At 34.4% G+C, this 23,949-nt stretch overlaps 4 protein-coding genes across 13 annotated transcripts; 1 reads left to right on the top strand and 3 right to left on the bottom strand.

Moving 5' to 3' along the window:
- Positions 1 to 449: 449 nt before the first annotated feature.
- LOC107935878 (DNA-binding protein DDB_G0278111) lies at positions 450 to 3,014 on the bottom strand. Of its 6 annotated transcripts, none has more exons than XM_016868506.2 (7): positions 2,817 to 3,014; positions 2,454 to 2,516; positions 2,303 to 2,352; positions 2,130 to 2,194; positions 1,057 to 1,148; positions 852 to 923; positions 450 to 750 (listed from the first exon to the last, which is right to left on the bottom strand). In XM_016868506.2, the coding sequence occupies exons 1-7, from the start codon at positions 2,817 to 2,819 to the stop codon at positions 712 to 714; spliced, it is 384 nt and encodes a 127-aa protein (XP_016723995.1). In that variant the 5' UTR covers positions 2,820 to 3,014; the 3' UTR covers positions 450 to 711. The 6 variants fall into 6 exon arrangements, with proteins under 6 accessions (XP_016723995.1, XP_016723996.1, XP_016723992.1 ...); XM_016868507.2 differs by having other exon boundaries at positions 852 to 972; positions 2,451 to 2,516; positions 2,817 to 3,009; XM_016868503.2 differs by having other exon boundaries at positions 2,451 to 2,516; positions 2,817 to 3,009.
- Positions 3,015 to 4,580: 1,566 nt separating this feature from the next.
- On the top strand, positions 4,581 to 7,022 carry LOC107935908 (probable methyltransferase At1g29790). The gene is made up of 2 exons (XM_041079600.1): positions 4,581 to 5,995; positions 6,710 to 7,022. Exon 1 carries the CDS (start codon positions 4,840 to 4,842, stop codon positions 5,959 to 5,961), a length of 1,122 nt encoding a protein of 373 aa, XP_040935534.1. The 5' UTR covers positions 4,581 to 4,839; the 3' UTR covers positions 5,962 to 5,995; positions 6,710 to 7,022.
- Positions 7,023 to 8,084: 1,062 nt separating this feature from the next.
- LOC107935907 (GBF-interacting protein 1-like) lies at positions 8,085 to 14,677 on the bottom strand. The gene is made up of 10 exons (XM_016868534.2): positions 14,180 to 14,677; positions 13,684 to 13,727; positions 13,260 to 13,377; positions 13,011 to 13,137; positions 11,886 to 12,529; positions 11,088 to 11,364; positions 10,730 to 11,009; positions 10,296 to 10,460; positions 8,961 to 9,419; positions 8,085 to 8,703 (listed from the first exon to the last, which is right to left on the bottom strand). Exons 1-10 carry the CDS (start codon positions 14,379 to 14,381, stop codon positions 8,410 to 8,412), a joined length of 2,610 nt encoding a protein of 869 aa, XP_016724023.2. The 5' UTR covers positions 14,382 to 14,677; the 3' UTR covers positions 8,085 to 8,409.
- A 4,244-nt stretch (positions 14,678 to 18,921) lies between these two features.
- On the bottom strand, positions 18,922 to 23,525 carry LOC107935915 (CTD small phosphatase-like protein 2). Of its 5 annotated transcripts, none has more exons than XM_041079598.1 (7): positions 23,228 to 23,525; positions 22,282 to 22,510; positions 21,774 to 21,898; positions 21,530 to 21,629; positions 20,663 to 21,196; positions 19,901 to 20,238; positions 18,922 to 19,426 (listed from the first exon to the last, which is right to left on the bottom strand). In XM_041079598.1, exons 2-7 carry the CDS (start codon positions 22,448 to 22,450, stop codon positions 19,268 to 19,270), a joined length of 1,425 nt encoding a protein of 474 aa, XP_040935532.1. In that variant the 5' UTR covers positions 22,451 to 22,510; positions 23,228 to 23,525; the 3' UTR covers positions 18,922 to 19,267. The 5 variants fall into 5 exon arrangements, with proteins under 5 accessions (XP_040935532.1, XP_040935529.1, XP_040935530.1 ...); XM_041079595.1 differs by having other exon boundaries at positions 21,774 to 21,913; positions 23,228 to 23,381; XM_041079596.1 differs by lacking the exon at positions 23,228 to 23,525 and adding an exon at positions 22,869 to 23,213 and having other exon boundaries at positions 21,774 to 21,913.
- Between the last annotated feature and the right edge of the window lie 424 nt (positions 23,526 to 23,949).

Here is a 23,949-nt window from a genome sequence, read left to right as displayed (position 1 = left end):
ACTTGATAAATCATAAAAAATTTCGATGGAAAAATTATCTTTAAGAGTTCAATTAATTGTTAATTTTTCATTTAACACCCTAATTGAATGTGATTTTCAATTAAAAATTTAATTGATTTTTAAAATTATTTTAAGAGGGTTCTTTTTAATTTGATCCTTAACCACTACAATTCACATATATATATATGAATATTTAAATTCTATTGGTCCAATCAACTTTTTAATAAAAAAAATTGACGATAGTTTAACAAGTGACTTACCAAAATTTACCCAAATTTAAAAACGTGCGAAAAATTTCATCTATTCTGTTAAATTTTCATGGATGAAACTTTTAATAGAAATGACCGATTTGCTTGTTTATTTAATTTACATGGGATAATTTGTCTATTTTTTAAGTAAAATGTGCATATGCAAAAACTTTTCGAGTTCTCGGTTTTAAAGAGGAGAAAGAAGAAGAAAACAAGTTTTCATATGAAGCATCACTTAGCAAACCTCTACAATATTTTAACTTACAGAGCATTTTCACACTACTCTTTAAAACTCTAAGCCAGCACCCGCCAGCTTTATTGCTCAATATACCATAACAGCATTGCAGAGGAAATACAAGTCTTAAAATATATCAAGAATCCATTAAAAGCTGGTCCATTAATTGCATGAATATATAAATATACCCCACAAATCAGGCAGAGGTTTTCACAGTTCAAGTTTAATCTAATCATCGTCATCGAGGACACTCCGACGCCTCTGGATCTGTAAAATCGGATAAATAATGGAAGCAAATCAAAATAGTTTCTAACTATGGGCTGAGTACGTTAAAGACAGGGCAAGTCGGTAACGTGTAAATAACTTACGGTGACTTTGGTCTGTTTAGTTGTTTGGGTGTTTATCTGTTCCAACAGCGATATAAGCCTCTCCTCTGAAACCTTTACAAGGGTTCAACCATACACATTTCAGTTCTTTATCAAAGCTTGGCTGCAAAGTAATACTAAATAATTGCACACCCTTAATATTAGGCAAGCAAGAAAAAGTAGTTGGACCAGAAAATTTTCACCATACCTTCTCAACTATCTGGCCTGTCTGAGCAGCTCTTAGTAGAACATCCTCCACACCCCTAGCCTTCTCAGGTTTCACCAAGGCGATTCGAGCAACTGCACAAAGTTATATAACAGCAAAGAACTTAAATGAAAGGAATTATATGTTGGTAAAAAGTACAGCAAAAAGAGCATCTGCCATATATGCCTGTCATTAGGAAGTTGTACTATTTTTCCTTCATGATCATGTCTTCTTCTCGTTTTTAACTCCGTTGTAATTTCAAAGAGGTATAGGGGAGGCAATAGTATAGGGGATATACGAATGAAAGATTTACAATGGCATAAGGGATGTATCTTCAAACGATTTTATGCACTGTTTGTATTTGGTAGGAGTTTTCTAAAAACTGCATACTATATGATTCATACTTACCATTTTATAACTCAACTCAGATTTTAAAGACCTTTATATTCAGATATCTCACACTACATAATTCAAGTCTAAGATAAGTCTTCACCATCAAAGAGAACAGATCAAATTCAGTCTTTGAGAAACAATATATTGCTACCAGGCCTATTATAGCATTTTTCATTCTAGGACTTCTAATCAAGTCTTCCAGAATTTTTTGAACTCGCACTCGAATTAGGTCTTCACTCTTTCTAATATAAATAAATACTTATAAGCACACTTCTCCATGCTTCCTGAAGCACGAGTTCACTACTCAAATTTTTTTTGTTATTTTTAAACGATAAGTATTCAAAAAAGTTTATACGAAAGCTAACTCGTGAACTGGTTTAAGATCCAAAATCTTATACACAAACTAATATAAATAAATACTTTTTTATAACAATATAAATAAATACTAATAAGCCCTTAGAAAGCACAAACATTTTCTGACAAGACAAGTATATTAAATTCAAAGATTTAACAGTCCATTGATTACCATAAATACAGAATCCAACATTAATAACTAATAGTTAAATAAAACAACTTAGAATAGCCTGCAATTAATGATAGAATGCACGTACTAATAAGCATATAAGCAATTAACAGTAGGCTTCTTGAATCAACTCAAATGGTGAACTGAGATAGGAGCTTACGTCTCTCGCGCGCTTCACTGGACAAAATCTGACTAAGCATCATTTGCCTCCGTTCATCTGCCTCCCTAAGTTAATGGCTTTTACTAGTCAAATCAATGAACTAATTTGATCCCAAAATAAATCTTAAAATATTAATGATTTAGAAACAATATGCATCTATATAAGAAACTGACCTCTTGGCATCTTCCTGAGCTTTCTGTTGTTCAGGGTTCTGTTGATTCCCCTGTTTATCAACAAACTACAATTAGTAACATTAAATTAAAAGCACAAGCAGGCCAATCTAGAATTCCTAGATATTAAAACGAAAAAGAAATAGATTACCACCCCCTGTCGAGCCATTAACTCTTGCATCCTTCTTTGTCTAATTGCTTCTAGTTCAGGATCAGCCTACAAAAATTACGAAATTTATTACAATCCCCTGTTCCAGAAAAAAAAACAAAATTCACTATCACAGTGTACTCTATACTCCAAAAAAACCTAAATTTATTCCTCTTTTTTTCTTATTAAACTAAAAGTCATCAACTACTATTACTCCCAAAAACAAATATAACAGTTGAGAATTAATAATTACGGACAAATAAAAAAGAAAAAGAAAGGTTCAAACAAAGACAGTGGAATGAAACCCTAATTAGATGTTTGGTTGCCGAGAAACTTAGTACGAATCAAAAGGAAAATTGAAAAGAATACCATTGATTAGAGAGTCAGTGGATCTCCTCCACCAAAGACTGTAGGTTCAAAGGCTTCTTCACTGGAGAGAGATTTCCGCAGGCTTTTAGCTTCAGCTGGACGCGATTTATGTTCGATTTTACCTTAAAATCACTTCTCTTTTCCATTTAAATTATTAACCAAAAAGAAAGGATCATTGGGTTGGGCTCGGATTGACTCAACTTGGGTCTTACTCAAATCCAATGTTTTGGACAAATAATCTAACTTCGCTTCGACCCATTACATCACCTTGTATCTAGGTATACGCATTTAATTTTTTTGGTCCAGTTATTAAGGCTTGATGATTGATTTTTCAAGTTGAATCATTATAATCTCTTATCAATTTGAATGCAAATCTTTTTGAGTTACTCAGTCGAATTTTTTTTGTTTAAATTATTTTAAATTTAATTCAATTTAGGTTATATCAATTAAAATTACTAGTTGAATAACATTTTAGGACTAATCAAATTTCTTTGAAATTGATTGGTTTGAATTTAGATATTTCCTCAATAAAATGGAAAGGTATCAGTGTCCCTTTCAAATGTTGAAGAGGATGACAGGCCGACAGCTTCCCCAACAATATTTTATAGTATATATATATAATTCAAATCTGCAAGAAATTGCTTTAATAAATCCAAGTAGATCCTAATATCACGTGACACCGGTTCTTTTTCCCCCTCTTTTATAATATTCGTTCATAAATTCATCAATCGTGAATAATACACCATCTCATTTACATGAACAGCGGAGTTTTTTTTTCGAGAAAATCGAAATTAAATTATATATTTTTATTATAATAAAAATATAATTTTATTTTTTTAATAAATTAAATTTTTATTATTTTTAGATAAAATGTAATTTTATCATTATTAACTTAAAATTTTATAAATTATAAACGATATAAATTAAAATTTTATTATTTTAGGGGAAGTCATTATTTATGATCTCTATTATACTCCGTCACTATTTATAAATATATAAGTTAATATCGAATATAAATATATATATTCAGATTTTATAGTTTTTAAAATAATATTTATATGATTGCTTTAAAAACATATTTAAAAAACTAGCAACATAGATAAAAATAGACAATTATTTTGAGCCAGAGATATATGCAAATTGTAATAAGCATCCTTTTGCTTTCGATTCATTCTATCCTAAACTGCATTGATTGACCCCACCTGACTATAACTAACGGTTCAGATCCAATCTCCCAAATCAAATCTAAAAATTCCCCACTTAAACAGTACTACGTAATATAATTGAAAACCCAGACAATACTCAAGGCCAAATTTGTAAGAAAATTTCAGGTCACTCGTGAGTGAAGTGATTAAATATTGAGTTAATATATTATTTGGTATCTGTATTTAATTTTAATATTCATTTTATACTTGGATCAAATGATAATATGTTGATCCAATGAATATTTGACATGTGTATTTTAAAAAAAAAATTAATTACTAAATTAAACATTGAAACTAAATTCAGATATTTATTTAATTATGTTATTAAATTAAATAGTGAAACTAAATTTAGGTGCTTAATTAAAAAAAATTTAAGTATTAAAGTGTCAATATCCTTCCCCAATCCATAAATAGGAGATTATACATTTTAGCATATTTAAACTTATGTCCTCTTATATTGATAATAATATTCACACCAATCAAATTAAAACTCCATAGGTGAATTTAAGAAAAAAATTGAAATATAAATTAAACATTAAAACTAAATATACGTACAGAATATTATATTAATCTAATTTTAAAATTAATCAAATTATTAAATAAAAACATGTGAGAGACAGTGACACTGAGAAGTGAGGATTGAAGTTGGAAACGAGTTAAAACCTCCAAAATTATAACACCAAAAAAATTAAGTAAGTATCAGACAAAAACCTGTGAAGTTAAGAATCACCAAGATCGAGAATAACAAAAACCCAAGAATCGAAGCATCTCAGAAGGGAAAAAAGTAGCGTAGCCGTAGAGGAAGAACCAGAAATTCAATGGGTTTCACCATGGGTTTGAACTTCGTTCTCCTCTTAGTCATGGTAGCTACCAATATCCTTTCCCTTTACCATCTCTCTTCCACCGTCCAATCTCCCAACCCTCCTCCCCCTGTTCCCGTCCCTGACCACCTTCTCCGACAGCTTAACACCATACGCGCCACCATTAACCACCTCACGCGCCATAACCCTCCTTCATCCACCACTGCTGAACCCAGTTCTGCTGTACCTCGAGATCTTATCCTCCACTCTCAGATCGGTCCCATTGCTTCTTCTTGTCACAACCATCCTGATCTTCTTCATAGGTATATGAATTACACTCCTTTTTCGACTTGCCCTTACGATCCTGACATCCAAGAGACGCTTATTCTTAACGGCTGTCACCCACTTCCACGGCGGCGTTGTTTTTCTAGAACCCCATCGAAACCGCCTTCTTCACTTCCGTTAACTCCTTTCCCGACTTCACTCCCCGATTCCGGCGTTATATGGAACAAATACTCGTGTAAATCTTTCGCTTGTTTGTCTCAAAACAACCCCACTGGGTTCGATCTCAACGCTCAACGCTCTTCCCTTCTAAAATACACTTCGGAACTCGATCTTCCCTTGACGCAGTTCATGCAATTGGCCAAATCGGCTAACTCACCGATCCGTCTCGGTATTGACATAGGCGGTGGAACCGGAACTTTCGCTGCATTAATGAAGAAATCCTACAACGTCACGATGTTGACCACCACCATGAACGTCAATGCGCCTTACAATGAAGCCGTGGCATTAAGGGGGTTAGTGCCATTACACGTGCCTTTACAACAAAGGTTCCCAGTTTTCGACGGCACAATGGATCTGGTCCGGTGTGGGAGAGCGGTGAACCGGTGGATACCATTGTCGGTGATGGAATTCATGTTCTACGATGTGGATAGAGTGTTGAGAGGTGGTGGGTACTTGTGGGTGGATCGATTCTTTAGCAAAGCAGTGGATCTTGAGAAAATTTATGGGCCATTGATTGGTAAGCTTGGATACAAGAAAGTGAAATGGGCAGTGGCTAACAAGACAGATCCTAGTGGTTTGAAACATGGTGAAGTTTATTTGTCTGCTTTGTTGCAAAAGCCTGTTTCAAAGTCATGATGGGGAAAAATTGAAGATTCATTCAATATTTAGGGTAAGTTTTTTTAAACAAAGACATGATAAATAAATAAAGAAAAAGAACACTTTGCATGTTACAGCATTTTTAGGGTTTGGTGGTTGTTTGATGAATTTAAGGATCTAGTAGTTGAAGTCAATTTGTTGTTGTTTAATGTTCAATGTAATAATGCTAGCAGTTGATATAGTTTTTCCATTTATGAAGTTTACATATTTCAATGCTTGCATTTGATATAACAGTGTCTTAATTTGTGAACATCTTCTGATATGGTCTCTGCATATGGAATCTGATGTTGGTTTTTTTCACACTGTTGAAGCTTTGCATTTTGCCTGTTTGGTCTTAAGACTTGGTGTAGGATTGTTGGAATTGGGTTTGACTCTGTTCCGATTATTGAAAATCGAACACACATGACCTCGCTGCTGTAGGATTTTGAATCATTTCTTTATGAGAATGGTGTTTTATTAAATCTGCTAAGGATTACTTGCATATGAGGTTATGAACAGAATAAAAGCAGATCCTATTGACTTAATAGGATATGAGCATTTCATGTTCGGTCGAAGTTTCCTCAAGCTTGTCCTGTTGAATGTTGTACCTAGTTTGCTAACCAAATATCGTCTGTCATCTATCCATGGAGAATTGTGATTAGAATAGATATTGCATCAGATTTATTACATTTTATCAGTTCGTATTCGGATTATAACCAGTGAATTTTCCGATGTTTTCTTTTTCCAGATATGTGATATCGGTTCACGCGGAAAACATGCCCACCAACTGTCGGTTTGCTCTCGACAAAAACCGGAATGAATTTTATTCATTGGATTAGGATTTTATAGCGTGCATTAAGTGTCCAAAAAAAGTTTATAAAAGGACCCCAGGGTATTGTAAAATCGCAGAGGTTGCTGTCTGGTAAAAAAGGGTCAAAAGTAGATGGCTGATAGCATATTTTTTTCCAAGTTATTGTTATAACATTTTGTTGCTGTCTACAACTGATAATCTGTAGAACAATCCGAAATAAATGGATTAATACCATGCTTTTTTTCCTTTATCCTTTTGTTGGTTTTGGTTTAGCAAGTCTCCAAATGTTGGCGTTATTTCAACTACACTCTTTGAGAAGTAGAGACAGGGTCGGGGTTTTGGTTTTTTCACTATGCTCAAATTCCATATTTAATTCATGTAATGGATCTTTTATTATTGGTTAGGTCAAATAGTTAGCTACTTGATCAAAGCAAGTAGTCACTAAAGCAGAAATATTAAAATTTACATTTGAGAATAGTTAGAGGTTTTGATCACAATTAGACCTAGAAAAAGTTAGTTTGAACTTTGAATTGAAATTTTGAGTGAAGTGGGTGACAACTTTGCTGAAACATCTCACACCTGTCTATTAATTGCGCCACAAATGGATACCGCTTAACTACTCCAACTCACTTAAAATATTTATGAACTCAAAATAGTACAGGGCATGAAAAATTAAAAAAGAAACAACATTGCATTCGATTCCAAATAAACGACCAAAGTGATCATTTTTGTAGCAATTAAAAAAATATTAATTTTATGACATAAATTTAATTCAATAGTGTGACATTAATAGTTAAATCTCCTTCCATTCACTTACAAGTAAAAATCGCAGAGTGTGAACACTTGTTTGAATTAAAACCCTAGATATTACCATCTTAATTATAATCAGTAAAGATGACCCTCTAATGAAAGCACAAACAGCAAATTTTCAAAACATCCCAAAATATAACAATAAACAATAGCATAGGGTACGAAAGCCTTAGGTGTGAACTCAGAACTATGCTATGGGTGGGTTTTAATCAAGCAAAGCCTCTATTTTATCAAAGAAATTAAAGGCCACTCCATGGAATTCTTCTATCTGGTATGTGAATTGTTTAAATTGATTAATTTGTGTATATATACACAGTGTCGTACGAAACAAAATTATTGCAACAATAATAGCTAATGGGAGTTATGGATCCCAACAGCCATGATATGTAGCAGTGTAGCATAAAGATAACAGGCTAAAATGGTAGTATTAATTAATTATAAATGATTAAAGCAAATACCTCATGCTACAGTACAGTAAGAGTAAGAAACATGAGATGAGATATGAAATCTGAAAAAGGAGACAATTTTGTTACTATAAGAGAAATAGAGGGGCAAAGAAGGAAACAATCAAGGAAGAAAAAGTGAAAAGGGTAAAGTAAGTCCACTATCCCAAATTAGCACACTGTGTTCCTAAGTTAACAGAACAGAACAATAAATTAAAAGTAGAATACAACCTCATGGCACAGGGCAGTAGCCAGCCAAAGTCTCTTCAGACCCCATCATTGTTGATGATCTGCACGTATAGTTATTCTCAGTCGCTAGAAGGCCCTTTGATTGGCCACTTTCAAACTCACTATAAGACCCTGAAAAACCAGGAGGAGACGAGATTAGTAATTGTTTTGCCATAACTGCTGGGTCTGCTTTGATGGTGGCTGGCCTTGAGACCCACTCAGGGACCCATCCCTAGGGTTTTGCTGCTGAGGGTCCAGCGATACTCCCGTTTGCGAATGGTAGAAATTTGGGTATCCAAGTGACCCAAAATGCTGTGAAGGTGGTTGCTGCCCTTGTCGAAACCCACCAGCCTGCTGGTTCTGCCCCTGGAAGCTGTAATATGTGCTTGCAGGAACAGCAGACATCGTTCGTGAGCCGGGGCCATGAATCCACATGCCTGAATTCTCATTCTAAACACAAAAACATAGAAAAGAAAGGGCACGCTTCAGGTTCAAAGAAGCAGAAAAGAATGCGAACTCATATATAACTGTAGCACTACATGAAATCATGGACCTTTGAGAGTAAAGGAAGAAAATGGAAGGACAATTTTTTCATCAGTACTTTCAATAAGAATGAATGTAAATTATTCATGCACCATAAATCCATAGTAATGAATGTATACAATTAAATCTAAATGAGATTTCTCAATGCTCTGTAGAGCAATTACCTGCTGGAGTGACATTAAATGATTGTTGTCCTTGTACTGAGAACTAAGAACATCCTCGTAGCCAATAGTTGTCCCCGCAGGTGCAGTAGGTGGATTCAGAGGAAGTCCTCCAGGGATGTTGGTAGAGCTCCCAAACCCATAGCCAGATGGAATTGCAGCAGATTGAGGCAAGCTACTTACAGAAACACTGTTCTTGTATTGGGGGAGCATTGCTGCCAGGGACTGAGGATAGTTATTATTACCAGTAAATGTTTGCTGGAAAGCTGATGGCATATAGGTGTAACTCTGAGGTAAGAAAGGATAACTAATCATGTTGGCAAAGTGTCCCAATGGAAGTGTAGGTTGGGAAAAAGGGTGCATGGCTAGATGTTGCGGAAGTGCAGGTCCTGTAGCAACACTCGCACCAGGCAGTGACTGCTCTGTGGGCTGCGCTGCAGAAATACTAGTTGCTCTTAGAGCCTGCACACGTACAACAAGTTAATCGAGAAAGGAACAATTAAGTCCAACCAATTACAAAATGTTTTTAGTTAGGTAGGTGTCCAAATTGGCCTTTCACATTTTACCATCCCCCACCCCTAACTCTTGTTTTTGGGTGTTTTTGCTCCTCCTTTTACTCCAACACAAGCATTAAAAAAAAAAAAAAGAGAAACAAACCAAATCTACTAGTGAACTCTCTCCAAGGATCATGAAAGATGTTCCACAAGCCATTTTACCACCCCCCACCCCTAACTCTTGTTTTTGGGTGTTTTTGCTCCTCCTTTTACTCCAACACAAGCATTAAAAAAAAAAGAGAAACAAACCAAATCTACTAGTGAACTCTCTCCAAGGATCATGAAAGATGTTCCACAAGAAATATTATTGTTCTTGCTTTGACTCATTCCCCAAAAAGTGGATCCCGCAATAATAATAAATGCATATCAGGTAGAGACAGACGCATAATTCGGGACAACAAAGTGATGGACAGAAGTAGTCAAAGGTCACTGTTCCATATCAAGAAACAAGAGTTTGAGGACATTTCCATGTCACCATAGAACATGAGTTTTCACAACCAAAAATCTATCTAGTCAAACATATAAACATGACAGAAGACACACAATGACACTAAACAACATAAAGTTCCAGCTAAAATGACGCATAGCTCCAATATCAGACAAGATGAAGTTTCATCTTCAGAAGAATCTTGAAATAAGACCACCATAAGTGTTAGCAAGAAAAAAAAAGGAACAATATTTTTTTCCCTTCTTGGCCACTTGAACCATTAAAAACAGTCCCAACAATTAGAACTGCAAAAAGTGTAAAAGCACCAAGAAATCAATAATATAAAGCAAAGGGTACCTCTGGCATAGAAATGGTTGGACCACTAATGGAAGAGGTGGCATTGCTATATCTTGTTGGCATTGACTGAGTCACAGGAAAGGGTGAATATGGAAGATCTGGCTCCCTTGCAGTCTGAACAGTTGATGTCAACAAAGTGCTCGGCAACGAGTTTGTATATGCTTGCTGTAAGAAAAACCATTATGTTGAGAAGAGACAGACATTCAAGAAAACTAACAATGTATTCCAAAAATATAGTAGGTTTAATCCATAATTTCAAGCAGCACAACAGGAGTTTTCTTGAAATCGAGTAAACAAGATGCCGCTATCAAGTATCAACCAGAACATTATACATTAAAGAAAATTTCTAATCCAACTCTATGGCATATGGTTGAATCATCAGCTTGGAATGATAGAGTTTATGCATTAAAAACAAATTTGTAAAGTTGCATTACCATTACACTTGAGAAAGGATTGAGATTTTGCATTTGAGAGCTTGTCTGCATATGGGCGAAAGAAGGATTTAATTGTTCAGAGTTTTCATAGTTATAACCAGACGCAGATGGAGGAAATGAATATTGGCTCCCTTGGGCAGCTTCAGAAACATCCTGTTTCAAAACCTCAGGTTGAGAATCTTCAGGAACCTCATAGTTTGCAGTGCTAACATTACTTCTATTTATTATATTTCCTTCCGTGTCACTTCTGAGATGTTCATCACCATAGTACTCAGGATTCCTGAAAGCAAAAGTTTTTACACAATTGTAACAAACAGATAAGTGAAGCAAGGCACTAAGCATTTTAAGAAGGTCATACCTATTATCTGAGTGCCCAATAGATGATGCATCTGCTACTTCAGGAACATCATCCAAATTATTCTTTGTGGTCATTGATGCAAATTGTCCAGAAAAACCAGAACCAATTCCAGGTCCAAAACTACCAAAACTCAAATGCGAACAGTCCGGGGTGTGGACTTGTAGATGATTTGGAATTATTACAGAAGGATTATCCTCTTCAGTTGGGGGCTCCCTATCATCATTATGCAAATTAAGTTGCTGCAAATCCACAGCTACTGATGAAGAACCATCTTCAGCTGAAAAAGAACAAAAGAAAGGACATAAAATGTGTTAAGTTCAAAAGACATTCATAGCAGATAAAAATGAGCAAAGGATACATTAAAAGATTAAAAATTCCATACCAACGTATGAACTAAACCTACTCAGATAGATTCATAGTGCATCAATAATTTGGAACTAAACCATCCCCCCCCCCCGGGTTCTCAATTGTTTTCCTACACTCCAATTTTATTCTGTTCGGCCTCACATATCCACATAATATAAAGGGGAAGAAAATGATAATAAAAAAATCAGAAGCTGCTGGCAACATAGGATATTGTCATTGGGAGAGGGAGAACATAAGCAATACAGTAACCCTAAAACATACATATCCATATTGCATGAAGATCAGAAATGGGTTGTCAAAGAAATTGCATTCAGTGTATACAAGCCTTAATCAGTACTGTATCCTTCATACTGAGTGAAACATTCATCAAAGCAGTATACTACCTTCATCAGAAAACGCACAAAATTGAGTGATTTAAAGCACTACACTAACCTTCTTCGTTCTCAAAGGCAGGTCTTTGAGGCTGATAGGAATTCACGTCCTTATATAAGTCATTATCATAAAGAGATGAACCTCTGGAGTTATCCTCTTGTATATTTCTACTTGAAATAGAAGGGGACCTAACATGGTTATTATTGACAGTTTCAAGAGGACCATCATCCACTGCCTGAGATTCCTCCAACTGGGATTTCAAATGTTGATTACTTCTACCCAAGGGCAAGTTAGATGCATTAGCATAAAGTCCAGATTCTGCGGGGGCCTCTAAGACAGACGTCACACTAGCAGCAGATGGATTCTCAATGGGGGGCCATTCATCTCTTGGAGAAACCCGCTGATTTTTGGTGCCATCAGGCTCGTAAGAAATATCTGCCACCTTGGAAGCCTGGTCCTGTAAGTTGGACTGTAATGCTGCTGGAGGAGGAACCACATGATGCCGATTATTAGTGCTTTGCTGAGATGGGTTTGGCACCACAGAAGTCTTGTTTTGTGGCCTGCCCATCTTCACAATATCAGCCATTGATACTTGACCTGGAACCCCCAACCAAGCAGATTGGTATCCAGTAGGCTGTGATGAAGAAGAAACCCCATCACCTAAACCTACTGTGGAAATTTTATGTTCTGAAACTGCAACTTCACTGCAAAACCAGCAAAACTCACATGAGAAGAAAGTGGCCAACACAAGAAAACCATATGTTGCAAGGTTTATGGAACAGAGATTTAAATACCATCCAAAGATAGGGAAAAAGAAAACCAAATTCAGCCAACTAAAAGTTTGAAAAGAAGTTGCTGACAAATGTTTGAGTGCCTCAGGTCCAAACTCCAGTTAACATGGTTTGGCAAGCATTTGGAACAATTAGGGTCCCATCTGTCCTTGCCAAACTAGCCACCTTTGATAATAATCATTTCAAATGCTTACCCAGGGAGGCTTAATGGTGGAAGTAACTAATTCCGTGAAAGAATGATTTGATACAAATAGATATCATTTAAGCAAGACAAAGAATCCAATGACATGCACGAAAAAGAAAGGTCATTAGAACTCAGAACTTATAGCAGCTTTCTGTTCCTCAGTGGCGTAAACATAAAGGAACTATAACTTCTGAGACTAACAGGTATTACCTGTGGGATTGAGGTCCACGATTCATGTTATTTCCTCGCATACCAGATGCAGAAGATGAAAACCCTGCAACAGGATGACCTCCCTTTTCTTTCTTTTGTGCAGGTTTACCATGTGAAGGGCCAGACTCTAACCAGAAAAAAGAGTACTCAATTGGTAAGGAATCATCTAAAAGAGTTCCAAAGCAATTTTTTAACGGAGTGCAAGCAACACTTCTCCAAAGTGGCATTAGAGCATGTTCACAGTCATACCATTTGAACTGTAATGGGATGAACCACCACGCCCAGCATATCGGTCTGAACCACTCCCACCACCACGACTCCCAAGGTTATTGGCACCACGAGACCTCGCTTCAACTGAGTCCTTGCTCTAGAACAAAAAGGGGAGGAAAAAAAATCAAAAGAGATAATAAGATCCAACAAATCCATCACAAATGGTTAGAATATATTTTTAAGAAGCTTTCAAAGAGAAAGCACATGCGGTCAAAAGTGAATCAGATTAAACACTCATTCGTAATCCCGAAAGCAAGTGAGAGTCTCACATGATGCATGATCTATATGACCAGTAAGACCTATATTGCTCGAACGGTGTAACAGCAACACTAAGAAGAAATAAATATGGGATGGTTATGAATGCAAAGTCAATCCATTTAGCGTAATTTCCACTGGCACACACCTCTTTTTTCTTGTCTCGTTTGCTCTTCACCTCGTGAAAAGGATCTACACATATCGCAAATAAGATATCAGCAATGAAATACAGTAACCATTAGAAACCCAAAACTTGAGCTGCCCCATTGTTATGAAAAAAATACCATTAGAAACCCAAAACTTGAGCTGCCCCATTGTTATGAAAAAAATAAACATATTTTCGAGAATTACAAAAGCGATGTTCTTATTAAGATGAAGGCTTAATAAATTATTAGCAAATGCTAATATATTATAAAAAATGTTATTGCTGGAAATACACTCTAAACTAAAGCACTCGGAGCAAACCAAGAAACCTAGCAATTAAGCAGATTATATCCTTAGTAAAGCACCGAAACCCAACAGTTAACCTTTCGCATAACCGAAAAAATTAAATATTTCTATAACGAAAAAAAAAACCCAGCAAGGGTAAAAGGAGCACTAAAAGAAATTTAAAAAAGGAATAAAGAAAAAAAGGGCGGGGGAACCTTGAGAGAGGAGGCGATTGACAGCCTCGTTAGGGTCCATATTACAGTCTTTAAGCATAGCATAGATCTCAGGTTCAGGGCAGTTAACAATCTCCTTCAAGCTCTGGACCATCTTGCGAGAGCCAGGCGGAATACCTGAAAGTCCACTATTATTACCCTTCCCTATCCCATTATTTCCACCTCCGCCTCCTTTCCCGCTCATCCTCACTCTCTCTCACCGGGATAACCCCCCTCTTCTCTTCTCTTCTCTTCTCTTTTATCTCTCTCTGTGTGTGTCAGATCTGAGAAGGAAACGACGTCGTTCACAGTTTTAGGTTTTTTCCTTTTGTCGTCTTCTCTATCTCTCTCACAGCAACGAAGGAGCAGGCGGAGCAGCTTAAAAGAGGCAAAAAAAGAATTGAAAAGAGAGATTATATCCTTTTTGAAACGATGCTTATAAAAGAAAAACAAAGGCTTCTTTTCAGCGAAAACCCTCTGCTGCTTGTGGCCGCGTGTGTGTGTATGTGTGTGTGTGTGCTTCTCTCCTTTATGTGATTTTTTTTTTCCTATAATGAAAAATTAAAATAAATTTTGTGTTTGTTTTAAAGACTTTATGTTTTTTGTTTTATATTTATTATTTAGTATTAAAAGGTATTAATTATCCCTTAAAAATATTCTTGATTAATTATAATTATTTAGGTTGGCAAAGTTGAGATTCTAGAATTATAAATTCTCAAACTCATATGATTTAATTAATTAATTTAAGCTTAATTAAATTTTTATTTCAATATTTTTAACAATTAATTTAAACTAAAGCAACCATATTTTTTTTTGTATTCTACATCTGATAGAATTGCTATTAATCATAAATTTTTTTATTTTATATTTTTATAAAAAATTGATAAAATCTCACATAAGGTTTAAATTTGTTTAATTCAAAATTTCACTTAATTTTTATATGAAAATTTTAATAAATATATTTTCTATTATATCATAAATATACCATAATTTAATTTTCGTGACATATTAATAAATAAATATTTTAAATAAAAACATATTCAACAAAATTTAAACTTTATGTATGAAATTAAAAAGAAAACCATTTAAGCAATAAAACAATAACTAAATTTAAAAAATAACAATAACAATAATTAATTTATAATACTTTAATAAAATTAGTAAAGTCGACGCATTAAAAAACTCTAATCGTCTAAATTTAAGTCTCATCGTACTAAATATTATTTATGATTTTTTCTTTAATTATTTCGAATTTAAGTTCTATTGTATATGAATTTTCTTAAAATATATTATAATTGATTAATAGTAGATTTATAGTTAAAGGTAAACTCATACAAAACAAAACTCTTTTTAATTAACAACAAATATTTTATTATTTCTAAACATAAATAAAAACATTATTGATATTATAGAATAAAAAAAATAGTACTGATTAATGTATCGATTAAAAAAAAAGTGTCAGTGGAGGGAACGCGCTAGGAAAGCGAGTCCAGTGATATTCCGTTGGTAAGAAAATGATTAAACGATTTGTGCTTATCCAGTACATGATAAATTAAATTTCAAACTCACTGGCCCACTGCGGGGCGCGTGTCATCGCATGGGCTGACACTATTAGATGACCTAACCGACCGCTCTTTGCTCACTTACAAAGTTAATGGGCTGAGAGCCCCATCATTTCCAATTAATCGCTCTTTGTTTGTAGCCCGTCGGATCCGGGACTTACGGGATTTTGACATTTACCTCCTTCATTAAACCTAGCAAGTACGTTTTCATAAAAGAAATTAAACCCCTTCTAAGAGATGAGTCAAAACTAAATTCCAATATTCATAGCCTAATCTAACTTATTTTTCAAATTTTTATTTTATATTATATTCATTTATATCATTTGAAATTTAAATATATTATAATAGTAATAAAAAAATATGTTAAGTTTGTATATATTTAGATTTTTGATAAAAATGTATTAATTACTAAATATTAAATAAAAATTATTTTTAATTAAAAAATAAAAATTTAAATTACAAATGAACTTGATAAAATTTGAGACTTAAACCACGGATTTTGCCATATAATTGGTGCTAATAGGTTATATAGGCACGATGCAGTCTATAAACACCTTTAATTTAAAATAGATTTTATATTTAAACTATTATTTAGGCTTCGATCTAAAAATTTACTAAATAAACAAAAATCATATATTTGACAAAAATTCCTAAAACATTATCAAAAATAGAAACATAATGACAAAAACAACCAAACTATGAAACAGTTTGAACTTCCTTGATTTAGACAAACTATTGTATAACTAAGTCTTTTCAGTTTTGATAATATCCAATCCATCCAGTGAAGGTAAAGTACCCAAGGAGAATCCCATATAGATGTAAGAAAAACCATCCCAGACTTGGCTAGTGCATTAATAGATTTATTCATAGAAAAGTTCATATTTTCTCATCTCCACACAGAACTTTTACCACTGTTTCAATGCATCTTTTATCCTTTTTGCTGTCATCGCTTCTATGTTTATGTACTCGAAATTTGGTTCATTCATCAGTAATAATTGGATTTCATGTAGATTAAACAAATGAAGACACCTAAATCAATGCAATAACCTAGTGGTACCGTTGAAGAAATTACAAATACAGTAATATCAAATGGAATTTGGGTCCATAACAAAATTCAATTAGAAAGTTGTGTGGAAGCTTTTTTACAGGGATCAAAGCATACCAAATAACTGTGCCAACCTATGAAGCAGAATTAAATTGGAGGAACAAAACATGACACAGTATAAACGAAATGTTATCTTTTATCATCTCAAATTTACAATCATCACTCAATTTTGTTCTTATCGTCACTTCGAAAATCCAAAAGGAAAAAGGAAAAAAGATGTCAGCATGGTGAGTAGCTATATTAAGAAAATTCATAAGAGAAGTTAAAAAGTAGCAACAGAATTCTGCATACCTATTAGTTGCCATTTGCAGATAAATCTTATATAGATTTAGTTCATCAAACGACCTGCAGGTCAGGCATGCAAAGTGGTAAAACTGTAAAGATGATCAAAGGATTCAACAGATGTTATGACAAACAGTGTAGCTAACTTGTATAAGCCCCACACCCATCATATTTTTTCTCTTGGATTCTCCAATTTTGCACAAGGCTAAATGGTTTTCATTCCCAAATCTTCCTATAATCCAAGCAAAGCTGAAGGGAGGTAGCTCCTGTTGAACAAGATCTTGTGCCGTAAAACCACATATTATCTCATTGTCACCAGCTCTATATCTGTTCCTATCTTACATCTTTGTATCTAGATTCTTGTACACAACTCGGTTTGACCTCTAATTTATGGCACCGGTCCAAGTGTTGCAAATGAGCAAATCACCTAATCGGATACTATATATCTACTAATCCTCTCAAAGCTCAAGTATCACAAAATCTAAATCTTCCTAGAAACAAAATAATTTACTCAAGGCTTGGCAGTAGATACTTTGATAATGAATGAGGTTCCAAATACTTGATCTAGGCCTGCCTATGAGTTAGACGAGGATATCTGACAGGGAAAAACAAAGCCCTAATCGGAAGTAACCAACTTTCTCAGAGCAAGGAAACATTTTTAACAGCTTATATGATGCGTTATCACTACGCCTCCTCTCCAACAGGAAGGAGTCACTATTACTATCGTCTTTCCATAACTCTATTTCAAGCATAGCAGTCTTAGCAGTGTCAAGCTCCTAATCTCATCTTCCAATTCTCAAAGCATATAAGTATGCCCAAGCAGCTGACATATTATACTCGTTTAACCATATGAGAAGACAGCTCTTGGTCCACCAAATAGAACAGGAAACACTTCTGTTCATGAACTAATGCACATAAATGATAAATCAAAGCAGATGATTCAACTTTCTGTTCAACACTCAAGATGTCAGCCTCAAATATTTATTTTTTCCTTTCTAAATACTTGATTTTCTCAGGGTCTTGTGTTAATAAGCTAAACCAGAAGCGTTTTAACTCATTGGGCACTCAACTTTTATAAAGCACAACCAAAGCCATTAAGGGCTACTAAATTACTTTAATCCTTCATCACCTCTTAACCTTAATCCCTAATGTTTAATCTCCTGTTTGCATAGCATTTCTTTATTGATTTCATACAAAGAATAACATCAACTAAAACATACAACTAATTTCAACTTCCTACCATCCTATAAAGGTTCCTCGGTAGAAAATAATAGTAGGATCTTATTTTTGTCGGTATAACCTTTTATTTCAGACAAATTCAATTACGATTGCCTCAAATACCTATAGGCTTACAATGTCTCTCGACATATTTAAAGTTTTTGAGTCAACATAGTTGTTCTTCCACAATATGGTTCACATGTGGATTGCCTCAAATACCTATATGCTCACAATGTTTCTTGAATTGCCTTAAATACCTATATGCTCACCAGTTTTCTTGACATACTTAGAGGTTTTCAGTCAACTAACGTAAGTATAATTAGGAAAAGTTAAAGACTATGGAACTTAAAGAAATAATTATCCAAAATTTCAAGCTATGACCTTACAGGGTCTCAAGTCTACTATGTTTTTGACCAGAAAAAATGTAGTGATTGCAGCATCAACAAACATTGGGAAAAAGAAGGGGCTACTAAGAAGGAAGGATTGTTGTTTCTAGAAGATTCCTTTCAATGAATTTATATGAAAAGATGGAAAAGAGAAATTTTAAACACGAGATAATTAACTAAGCAGCAGAAAAAGAAAGCAAACAGGAATCTGCAAGATTATATTTCACAAATAATTCATATACAATCTTATATGATTGAAACCTGAACTGTACAATAAAATAAACAGAGACATTTTCTACCATTACCTTTGATAAACAAAAATTAGATAAGAGAACTCCTCAGGGCGTCAAATAAGGGGAGAAAGAAAAGGAAACAAGCAACAAAAGGCAGACACGACAAGAAGACAAATGATAGCTTATTTTGTGGTTAATTTTAAAGAGAAAATGAGAATTGGGTATCTAATTAGAAGCTAAATTTTAAAAGCAAATAGAAAGACAAGGAACTATATTGAAAGCTAGCTAGAGAAATAAAGGTGCTCTTATTCCTTGTTACCAAATTTCTTGGCAATGACAGGGCGGACATCATCAATGTCAACCAGAGTCTCTAAGAAGGGAAGTAATGAAATTAGTGCACAATCGGATGGATCATCAAACCAACTCTTAATAGGAATCCCATTATTCACTTGTAACCTGTAAACCTGAAACGAGCAAAGAAGATTCTTAAGAGACAATGCATTTTGATTTCGCTACTACACAAATAGCCCTTACCCAATTTAAGTGATATTAAGGACAGCAAAAGGTCCCACAACTTCCTTAGACTGTTAATATAGGTTTTGGATAATGTGCTTGTTATTGTTGCTAGCGAAAAGATTCTCAAATGAACAGTATACATCATTTCTAACTGTAAGAAGAAATGCCTCAAAATCTGAATCATTTTAATGACAAAGATATGCAGTCACTAAGTGACCATTCACCAGTTGACATCAACATAACCTTAGCCTCAGCAAAATTAAATCTCACAAACACATTACGCATAATCTAAAAGAAATGAACGCTTTAAAAAGAAAACTTTGACTGCCAGGATGACAATTATAAGACTTGACTGAATCTAAAGGCAAGAATGATTAAGTTCATCAGAAGCAAACGTTAAGAGAAGTAGGCAGGTAAAATACCTGTGGTGAATTATCAATTATAGCAACTTTTGCAAGATCAACACCTAATACTGTTAAATCTTTAGTGTAACTTCCATCTGAAAAAATGCAAGATTCACGATAAACCCGCCGAGATATGAGCTTTCTATCCGGGTCCAGTATGTCCAATAGTTGTTCTGCATAAATGCTTTGACTTGCAGTGAAGATAACAACTTCAAACATTTCTGCAACTTTCTCCAAAAATTTATGGAGGTGAGGCCTCTGCTTTACAAACACAGTGTGCTCTTTCATGTTGAAAAAGACTGTAAAGGTGAAGTCAGCATCATCACAAGGTTCAAGTGTAGAGTGGACAAGAGTTTCTGCATGTATCAAAGCAAAGGAGATTAAACATTATACTAATATTTGTTATTAAATTTTTTAAGTCGCCAAGTTAAAAAGATGAAAAAGAAGCACAACTCAAATAATTCATGTATGGTGACTATGACATGCACAAAAAGTAAGCCAGAAAACAGTGGTTTACCCTCGACTGATTTCTAGAATTGGGAAAATAAATTCCCAAAAGGTTCTGCCAGAAAACAGCGGTTTACTCCAAGAGGCCTTATGGCTTTACATAAGAAGTGAAAGTGTGAAAAAGCATGTTCAAACTCCATTTAAGAAAGCACAAAATTAGACATTTGAAAGAAATGTACAGGCAGCAGTACCGGGAAGTGCTAAATGAATAATTGATTATTCCCAAAAACAAAAAACGCATGGTAGATAGCATACAAACCATGTATGTCTTACCATCCAAATCAAGCACAAGAGTTATGGGATTCCTTCTCCGAGCTTCCATGGCAGTTGCAGCAGGCCGGAAACTTGAAACTACATCAGATAGTTCTGGTAAACTTTTTATAAACGATTGTGGGTCAAAGTCATCTGCTTTATCAGAGTCAGAGTTAACATCAGAGTCCTCTGCGCATGATCTCATCTGACCAATTGCTAGGTGTATACCAGTATTATCTTGAGCCATCACGGCTTCCTCATGCAAGTTAACATAATTTATTTCATTGGTTTTGACAGTGTCCTCGAGGAAAGGTAATATCATGTATTGCTCAGCCACGTCAAACAACATGCTTGGCTCAGAACACTTGAAATCAGGAAATGCATCGATTCCAGAGATGTTATCATCAACAGCATTTCCATCAAAAGGTATGCTTGCAATTATCATGTCAGATATAAAGAAATCTGATACGTTACAAGTCTGACTGCCAAATGAGCTTTTGTTATCATCACTATCATCAGTGCCTAGTGCTGACACTTCAGGGCCGTCACTATTCCCTATCACAATTGAAAAAGATATAACTGCATCAAATAACTATCTTAACCGAACATCGCAACTTCCACAACATGAAAAGGTACCAACAACTCAGTCATTTGGAATCCCACAAACCTCCATCCAACATGTGAAAGACTAGCAGTAGAAAGACAATCATATAAGAAAAACATAAAAACACTAAGGTGCCAGCCTTGGGTAAGAAGGCAAGGCAGTTTATCAAATACACAAAACTTCTAAACAACAAAGTTCATATAAGTATATAGCCTGATGAAGTGGAGAATGGGAAATGAATTCATGCACTATAAAGTATTTTATCAGCTCAAACAAAAAATCACCTGCATTATTGTCAATATTAGGTTGATTGTTTATTTGGATTGACTCCAGAAAAGGAGAGAATATTGTCTCTAAGTTTGAGGCACAGCCGTGGGCAGTTTCCTGCAAATTAATAAACCATCATTAAAGCGAATGCAAAGTAAGTTGGAAGCCAGTCACCTCCGCCATATCTTCAAAATGCAGAGCAAAAAAGGAAGTTAACAGCTAAATTCACAAAGTAAGGTCCTAAAAGAAACAAAAACTTGCCATTCTCCCCACTGTTGTAGAATCGACAAAAACTGAGAGCTGTTTTTGAAGCTCAGAATTTTCTTCATCCAAAATTAGTTGCTGAACATCAGCCCCATCAGTTTCAAAACCTTGAGGGGCCACGTCTACATTTGATGAATCTATCAACAGTCAGCAAGCACATTAAAAGCCAAAATATCAAACATAATTCATCTTCCTTTTTTAAAGGAAAGGACAAGTTAAAGAAAGCCTATCATGCATGCATGCATATAAGTAAACAAATGAATTGAGTGAAGAACCAATAGATTCTTATGCTAGGAAGCACCACGTAGAGAATGAACTAATAGGTTTAAAGGCAGGGAATACATGCAAAGGCATACATACAAGAAAGTATATTCTAATTTCCTATTATCTAGTTGATGTGTGCACTTAATAAACTAGATAATAACACTTCAATGCATATATGTAACAGTAACAATTAACATAGAGTATTAGACAAATATCAATCTTGTTCAAAGTAGCTTATTACCATCATGAGAGTTTTGAATGCATGAACTGAATTCAGCTCCTTGTTGGGAAACTCTGACATGACAGCATGGTCTTTTACAAATCACGCTAGACTTCTGACACACACGGAGACCATTTTTTTCTCTTAAAGAACCCGTGCTTGACTTGGCCTTCATTCTTAGAGATGGCATTTGATCTGCAAATGTAATATATTCCACAATCTCGATTCCGGAACATCAGTGGGAACCCCTCTATACAAACAAAACCAGTGTTACATGAATCATCAAGGTAAGAAGAAAAGATATTAAAACAAATCATTTTCAAGCAAAACAATTGTGAACAGTAACATATTTATAGCACAAAAAGGGGGTTTAGAAATCAAAGTCCATGACCTTTTTTTCCAAGACTAAAACTACTAGAGAATATTAAGCTAATGAACTCGGTATAACAATGAATATCATAATTTTTAAACCTAGATCTTGATCTCTGTTAGATAAATATAGGGTTCATTGTGGTCTAGCTTGAGAAACAATCTTTCATGCAAATAAATTTAAAAAGAAAAATAGCAACATAGCAAAACTATTCATTGAGAGATAAGAAAATAAGTACCCTTATCAAACAAAAAACAAAATCTTCAAGTAAAACCCACCAAAATTGAAGTCAACCCAAGTCTTCTAATTCCCATAAAAGCACAATAAATCTCATCAAAATAGCTTAATTAAACAGCAAAACATTTAAAAAAACCCCAAAATGATCAAAACCCTTTTCATATTAAACCCTAACAAAAAAAAGACCCAGCTGAAATGACAGTTATACAGTTTAAACTATCATTTGAACAGTCAAAAATTAAAAAAGAACCATAACTAAAGATCAAAAAAACAGTACAATAAAACAACAAAAAATCAGCTGAAAGAAAATTTATTTTAAAAAAATTGAATTTTTTTTCTAGAGCATGAGAATAGAATTACCTGTTTAGAAACTAAAAGGGAAAAAAAAAGGTTTTTCTTTTTTTCTTTTTTCTGTCTTTGAAAGACTTATGTTTCTTGTTTTCTCTCTCTTTAACTTCCACGAACGGTCAAGACAAAGGTGAGAAGGGCCAAATGTCGGCTTCCATTTGATGATTTGGACGGCTGTGATGAAATCCTTAAAGCAACTTGGACCCTTAGGATTCTGGGGCGTGGGATTAGGACCAGCTCAGCCTGACGCGTTGACACGTGCAGTTTCATGGAAAGAGAGGGAAACTTTTGACGGGAAAATTGTGGAGGGAACGGTGTTTGATGTTTTCCCTAGTCGCATTTTGTGATACGTGTTGTGCACGTTTCTTTCTGTGCAATTTAATTGGCAATTTTTTTGGTGAATGTACCTCATAAGTCCCTCTATTATAGGGATCTGATCAAATTAATCTCTATACAATTAAATCGATTAATTTAATCCCTATATTATTAAAAAGAATCAAATAAAGTCAAATTTTAATATATTTAACTTTTTCTATTTAGAAAAATCAGTTACGATTTAACATAGTCAACATTTTTAAAGTTTCTATAGTTTTATAAATGAAATATTTTATTTGGAATTGGACAACAATTGAAAAAATAAAAATTTTCAATATATTTTTTTAACAGTAAATGTTAAATCTATTACAATTTTATCTTATTTTCTTTTTTAATAGTATAGGGACTAAATTGATCGG

The sequence above is a fragment of the Gossypium hirsutum genome, chromosome A10 (assembly GCF_007990345.1).
Source record: "Gossypium hirsutum isolate 1008001.06 chromosome A10, Gossypium_hirsutum_v2.1, whole genome shotgun sequence".
Taxonomy (NCBI): Eukaryota; Viridiplantae; Streptophyta; class Magnoliopsida; order Malvales; family Malvaceae; genus Gossypium; species Gossypium hirsutum.
Note: the sequence above shows the minus strand (reverse complement) of the source record. Positions and strands in the feature narration are given on the sequence as shown.

Coding starts and splice junctions, on each gene's coding strand:
- LOC107935878 (XM_041079601.1), bottom strand. Junction 1,149..2,129: donor CAGTGAAGCGCGCGAGAGAC/GTAAGCTCCTAT, acceptor AACTTTGTGCAG/TTGCTCGAATCGCCTTGGTG. Junction 751..851: donor CTAAACAGACCAAAGTCACC/GTAAGTTATTTA, acceptor CCGATTTTACAG/ATCCAGAGGCGTCGGAGTGT.
- LOC107935908 (XM_041079600.1), top strand. CDS start 4,840: ATGGGTTTCACCATGGGTTTGAACTTCGTTCTCCTCTTAGTCATGGTA.
- LOC107935907 (XM_016868534.2), bottom strand. CDS start 14,381: ATGAGCGGGAAAGGAGGCGGAGGTGGAAATAATGGGATAGGGAAGGGT. Junction 13,138..13,259: donor ATCCCATTACAGTTCAAATG/GTATGACTGTGA, acceptor TTTTCTGGTTAG/AGTCTGGCCCTTCACATGGT. Junction 11,010..11,087: donor ATTGGGCACTCAGATAATAG/GTATGACCTTCT, acceptor TTTTGCTTTCAG/GAATCCTGAGTACTATGGTG.
- LOC107935915 (XM_041079595.1), bottom strand. CDS start 22,450: ATGCCATCTCTAAGAATGAAGGCCAAGTCAAGCACGGGTTCTTTAAGA. Junction 21,914..22,281: donor CATTCAAAACTCTCATGATG/GTAATAAGCTAC, acceptor GACTGTTGATAG/ATTCATCAAATGTAGACGTG. Junction 21,630..21,773: donor CTACAACAGTGGGGAGAATG/GCAAGTTTTTGT, acceptor ATTAATTTGCAG/GAAACTGCCCACGGCTGTGC.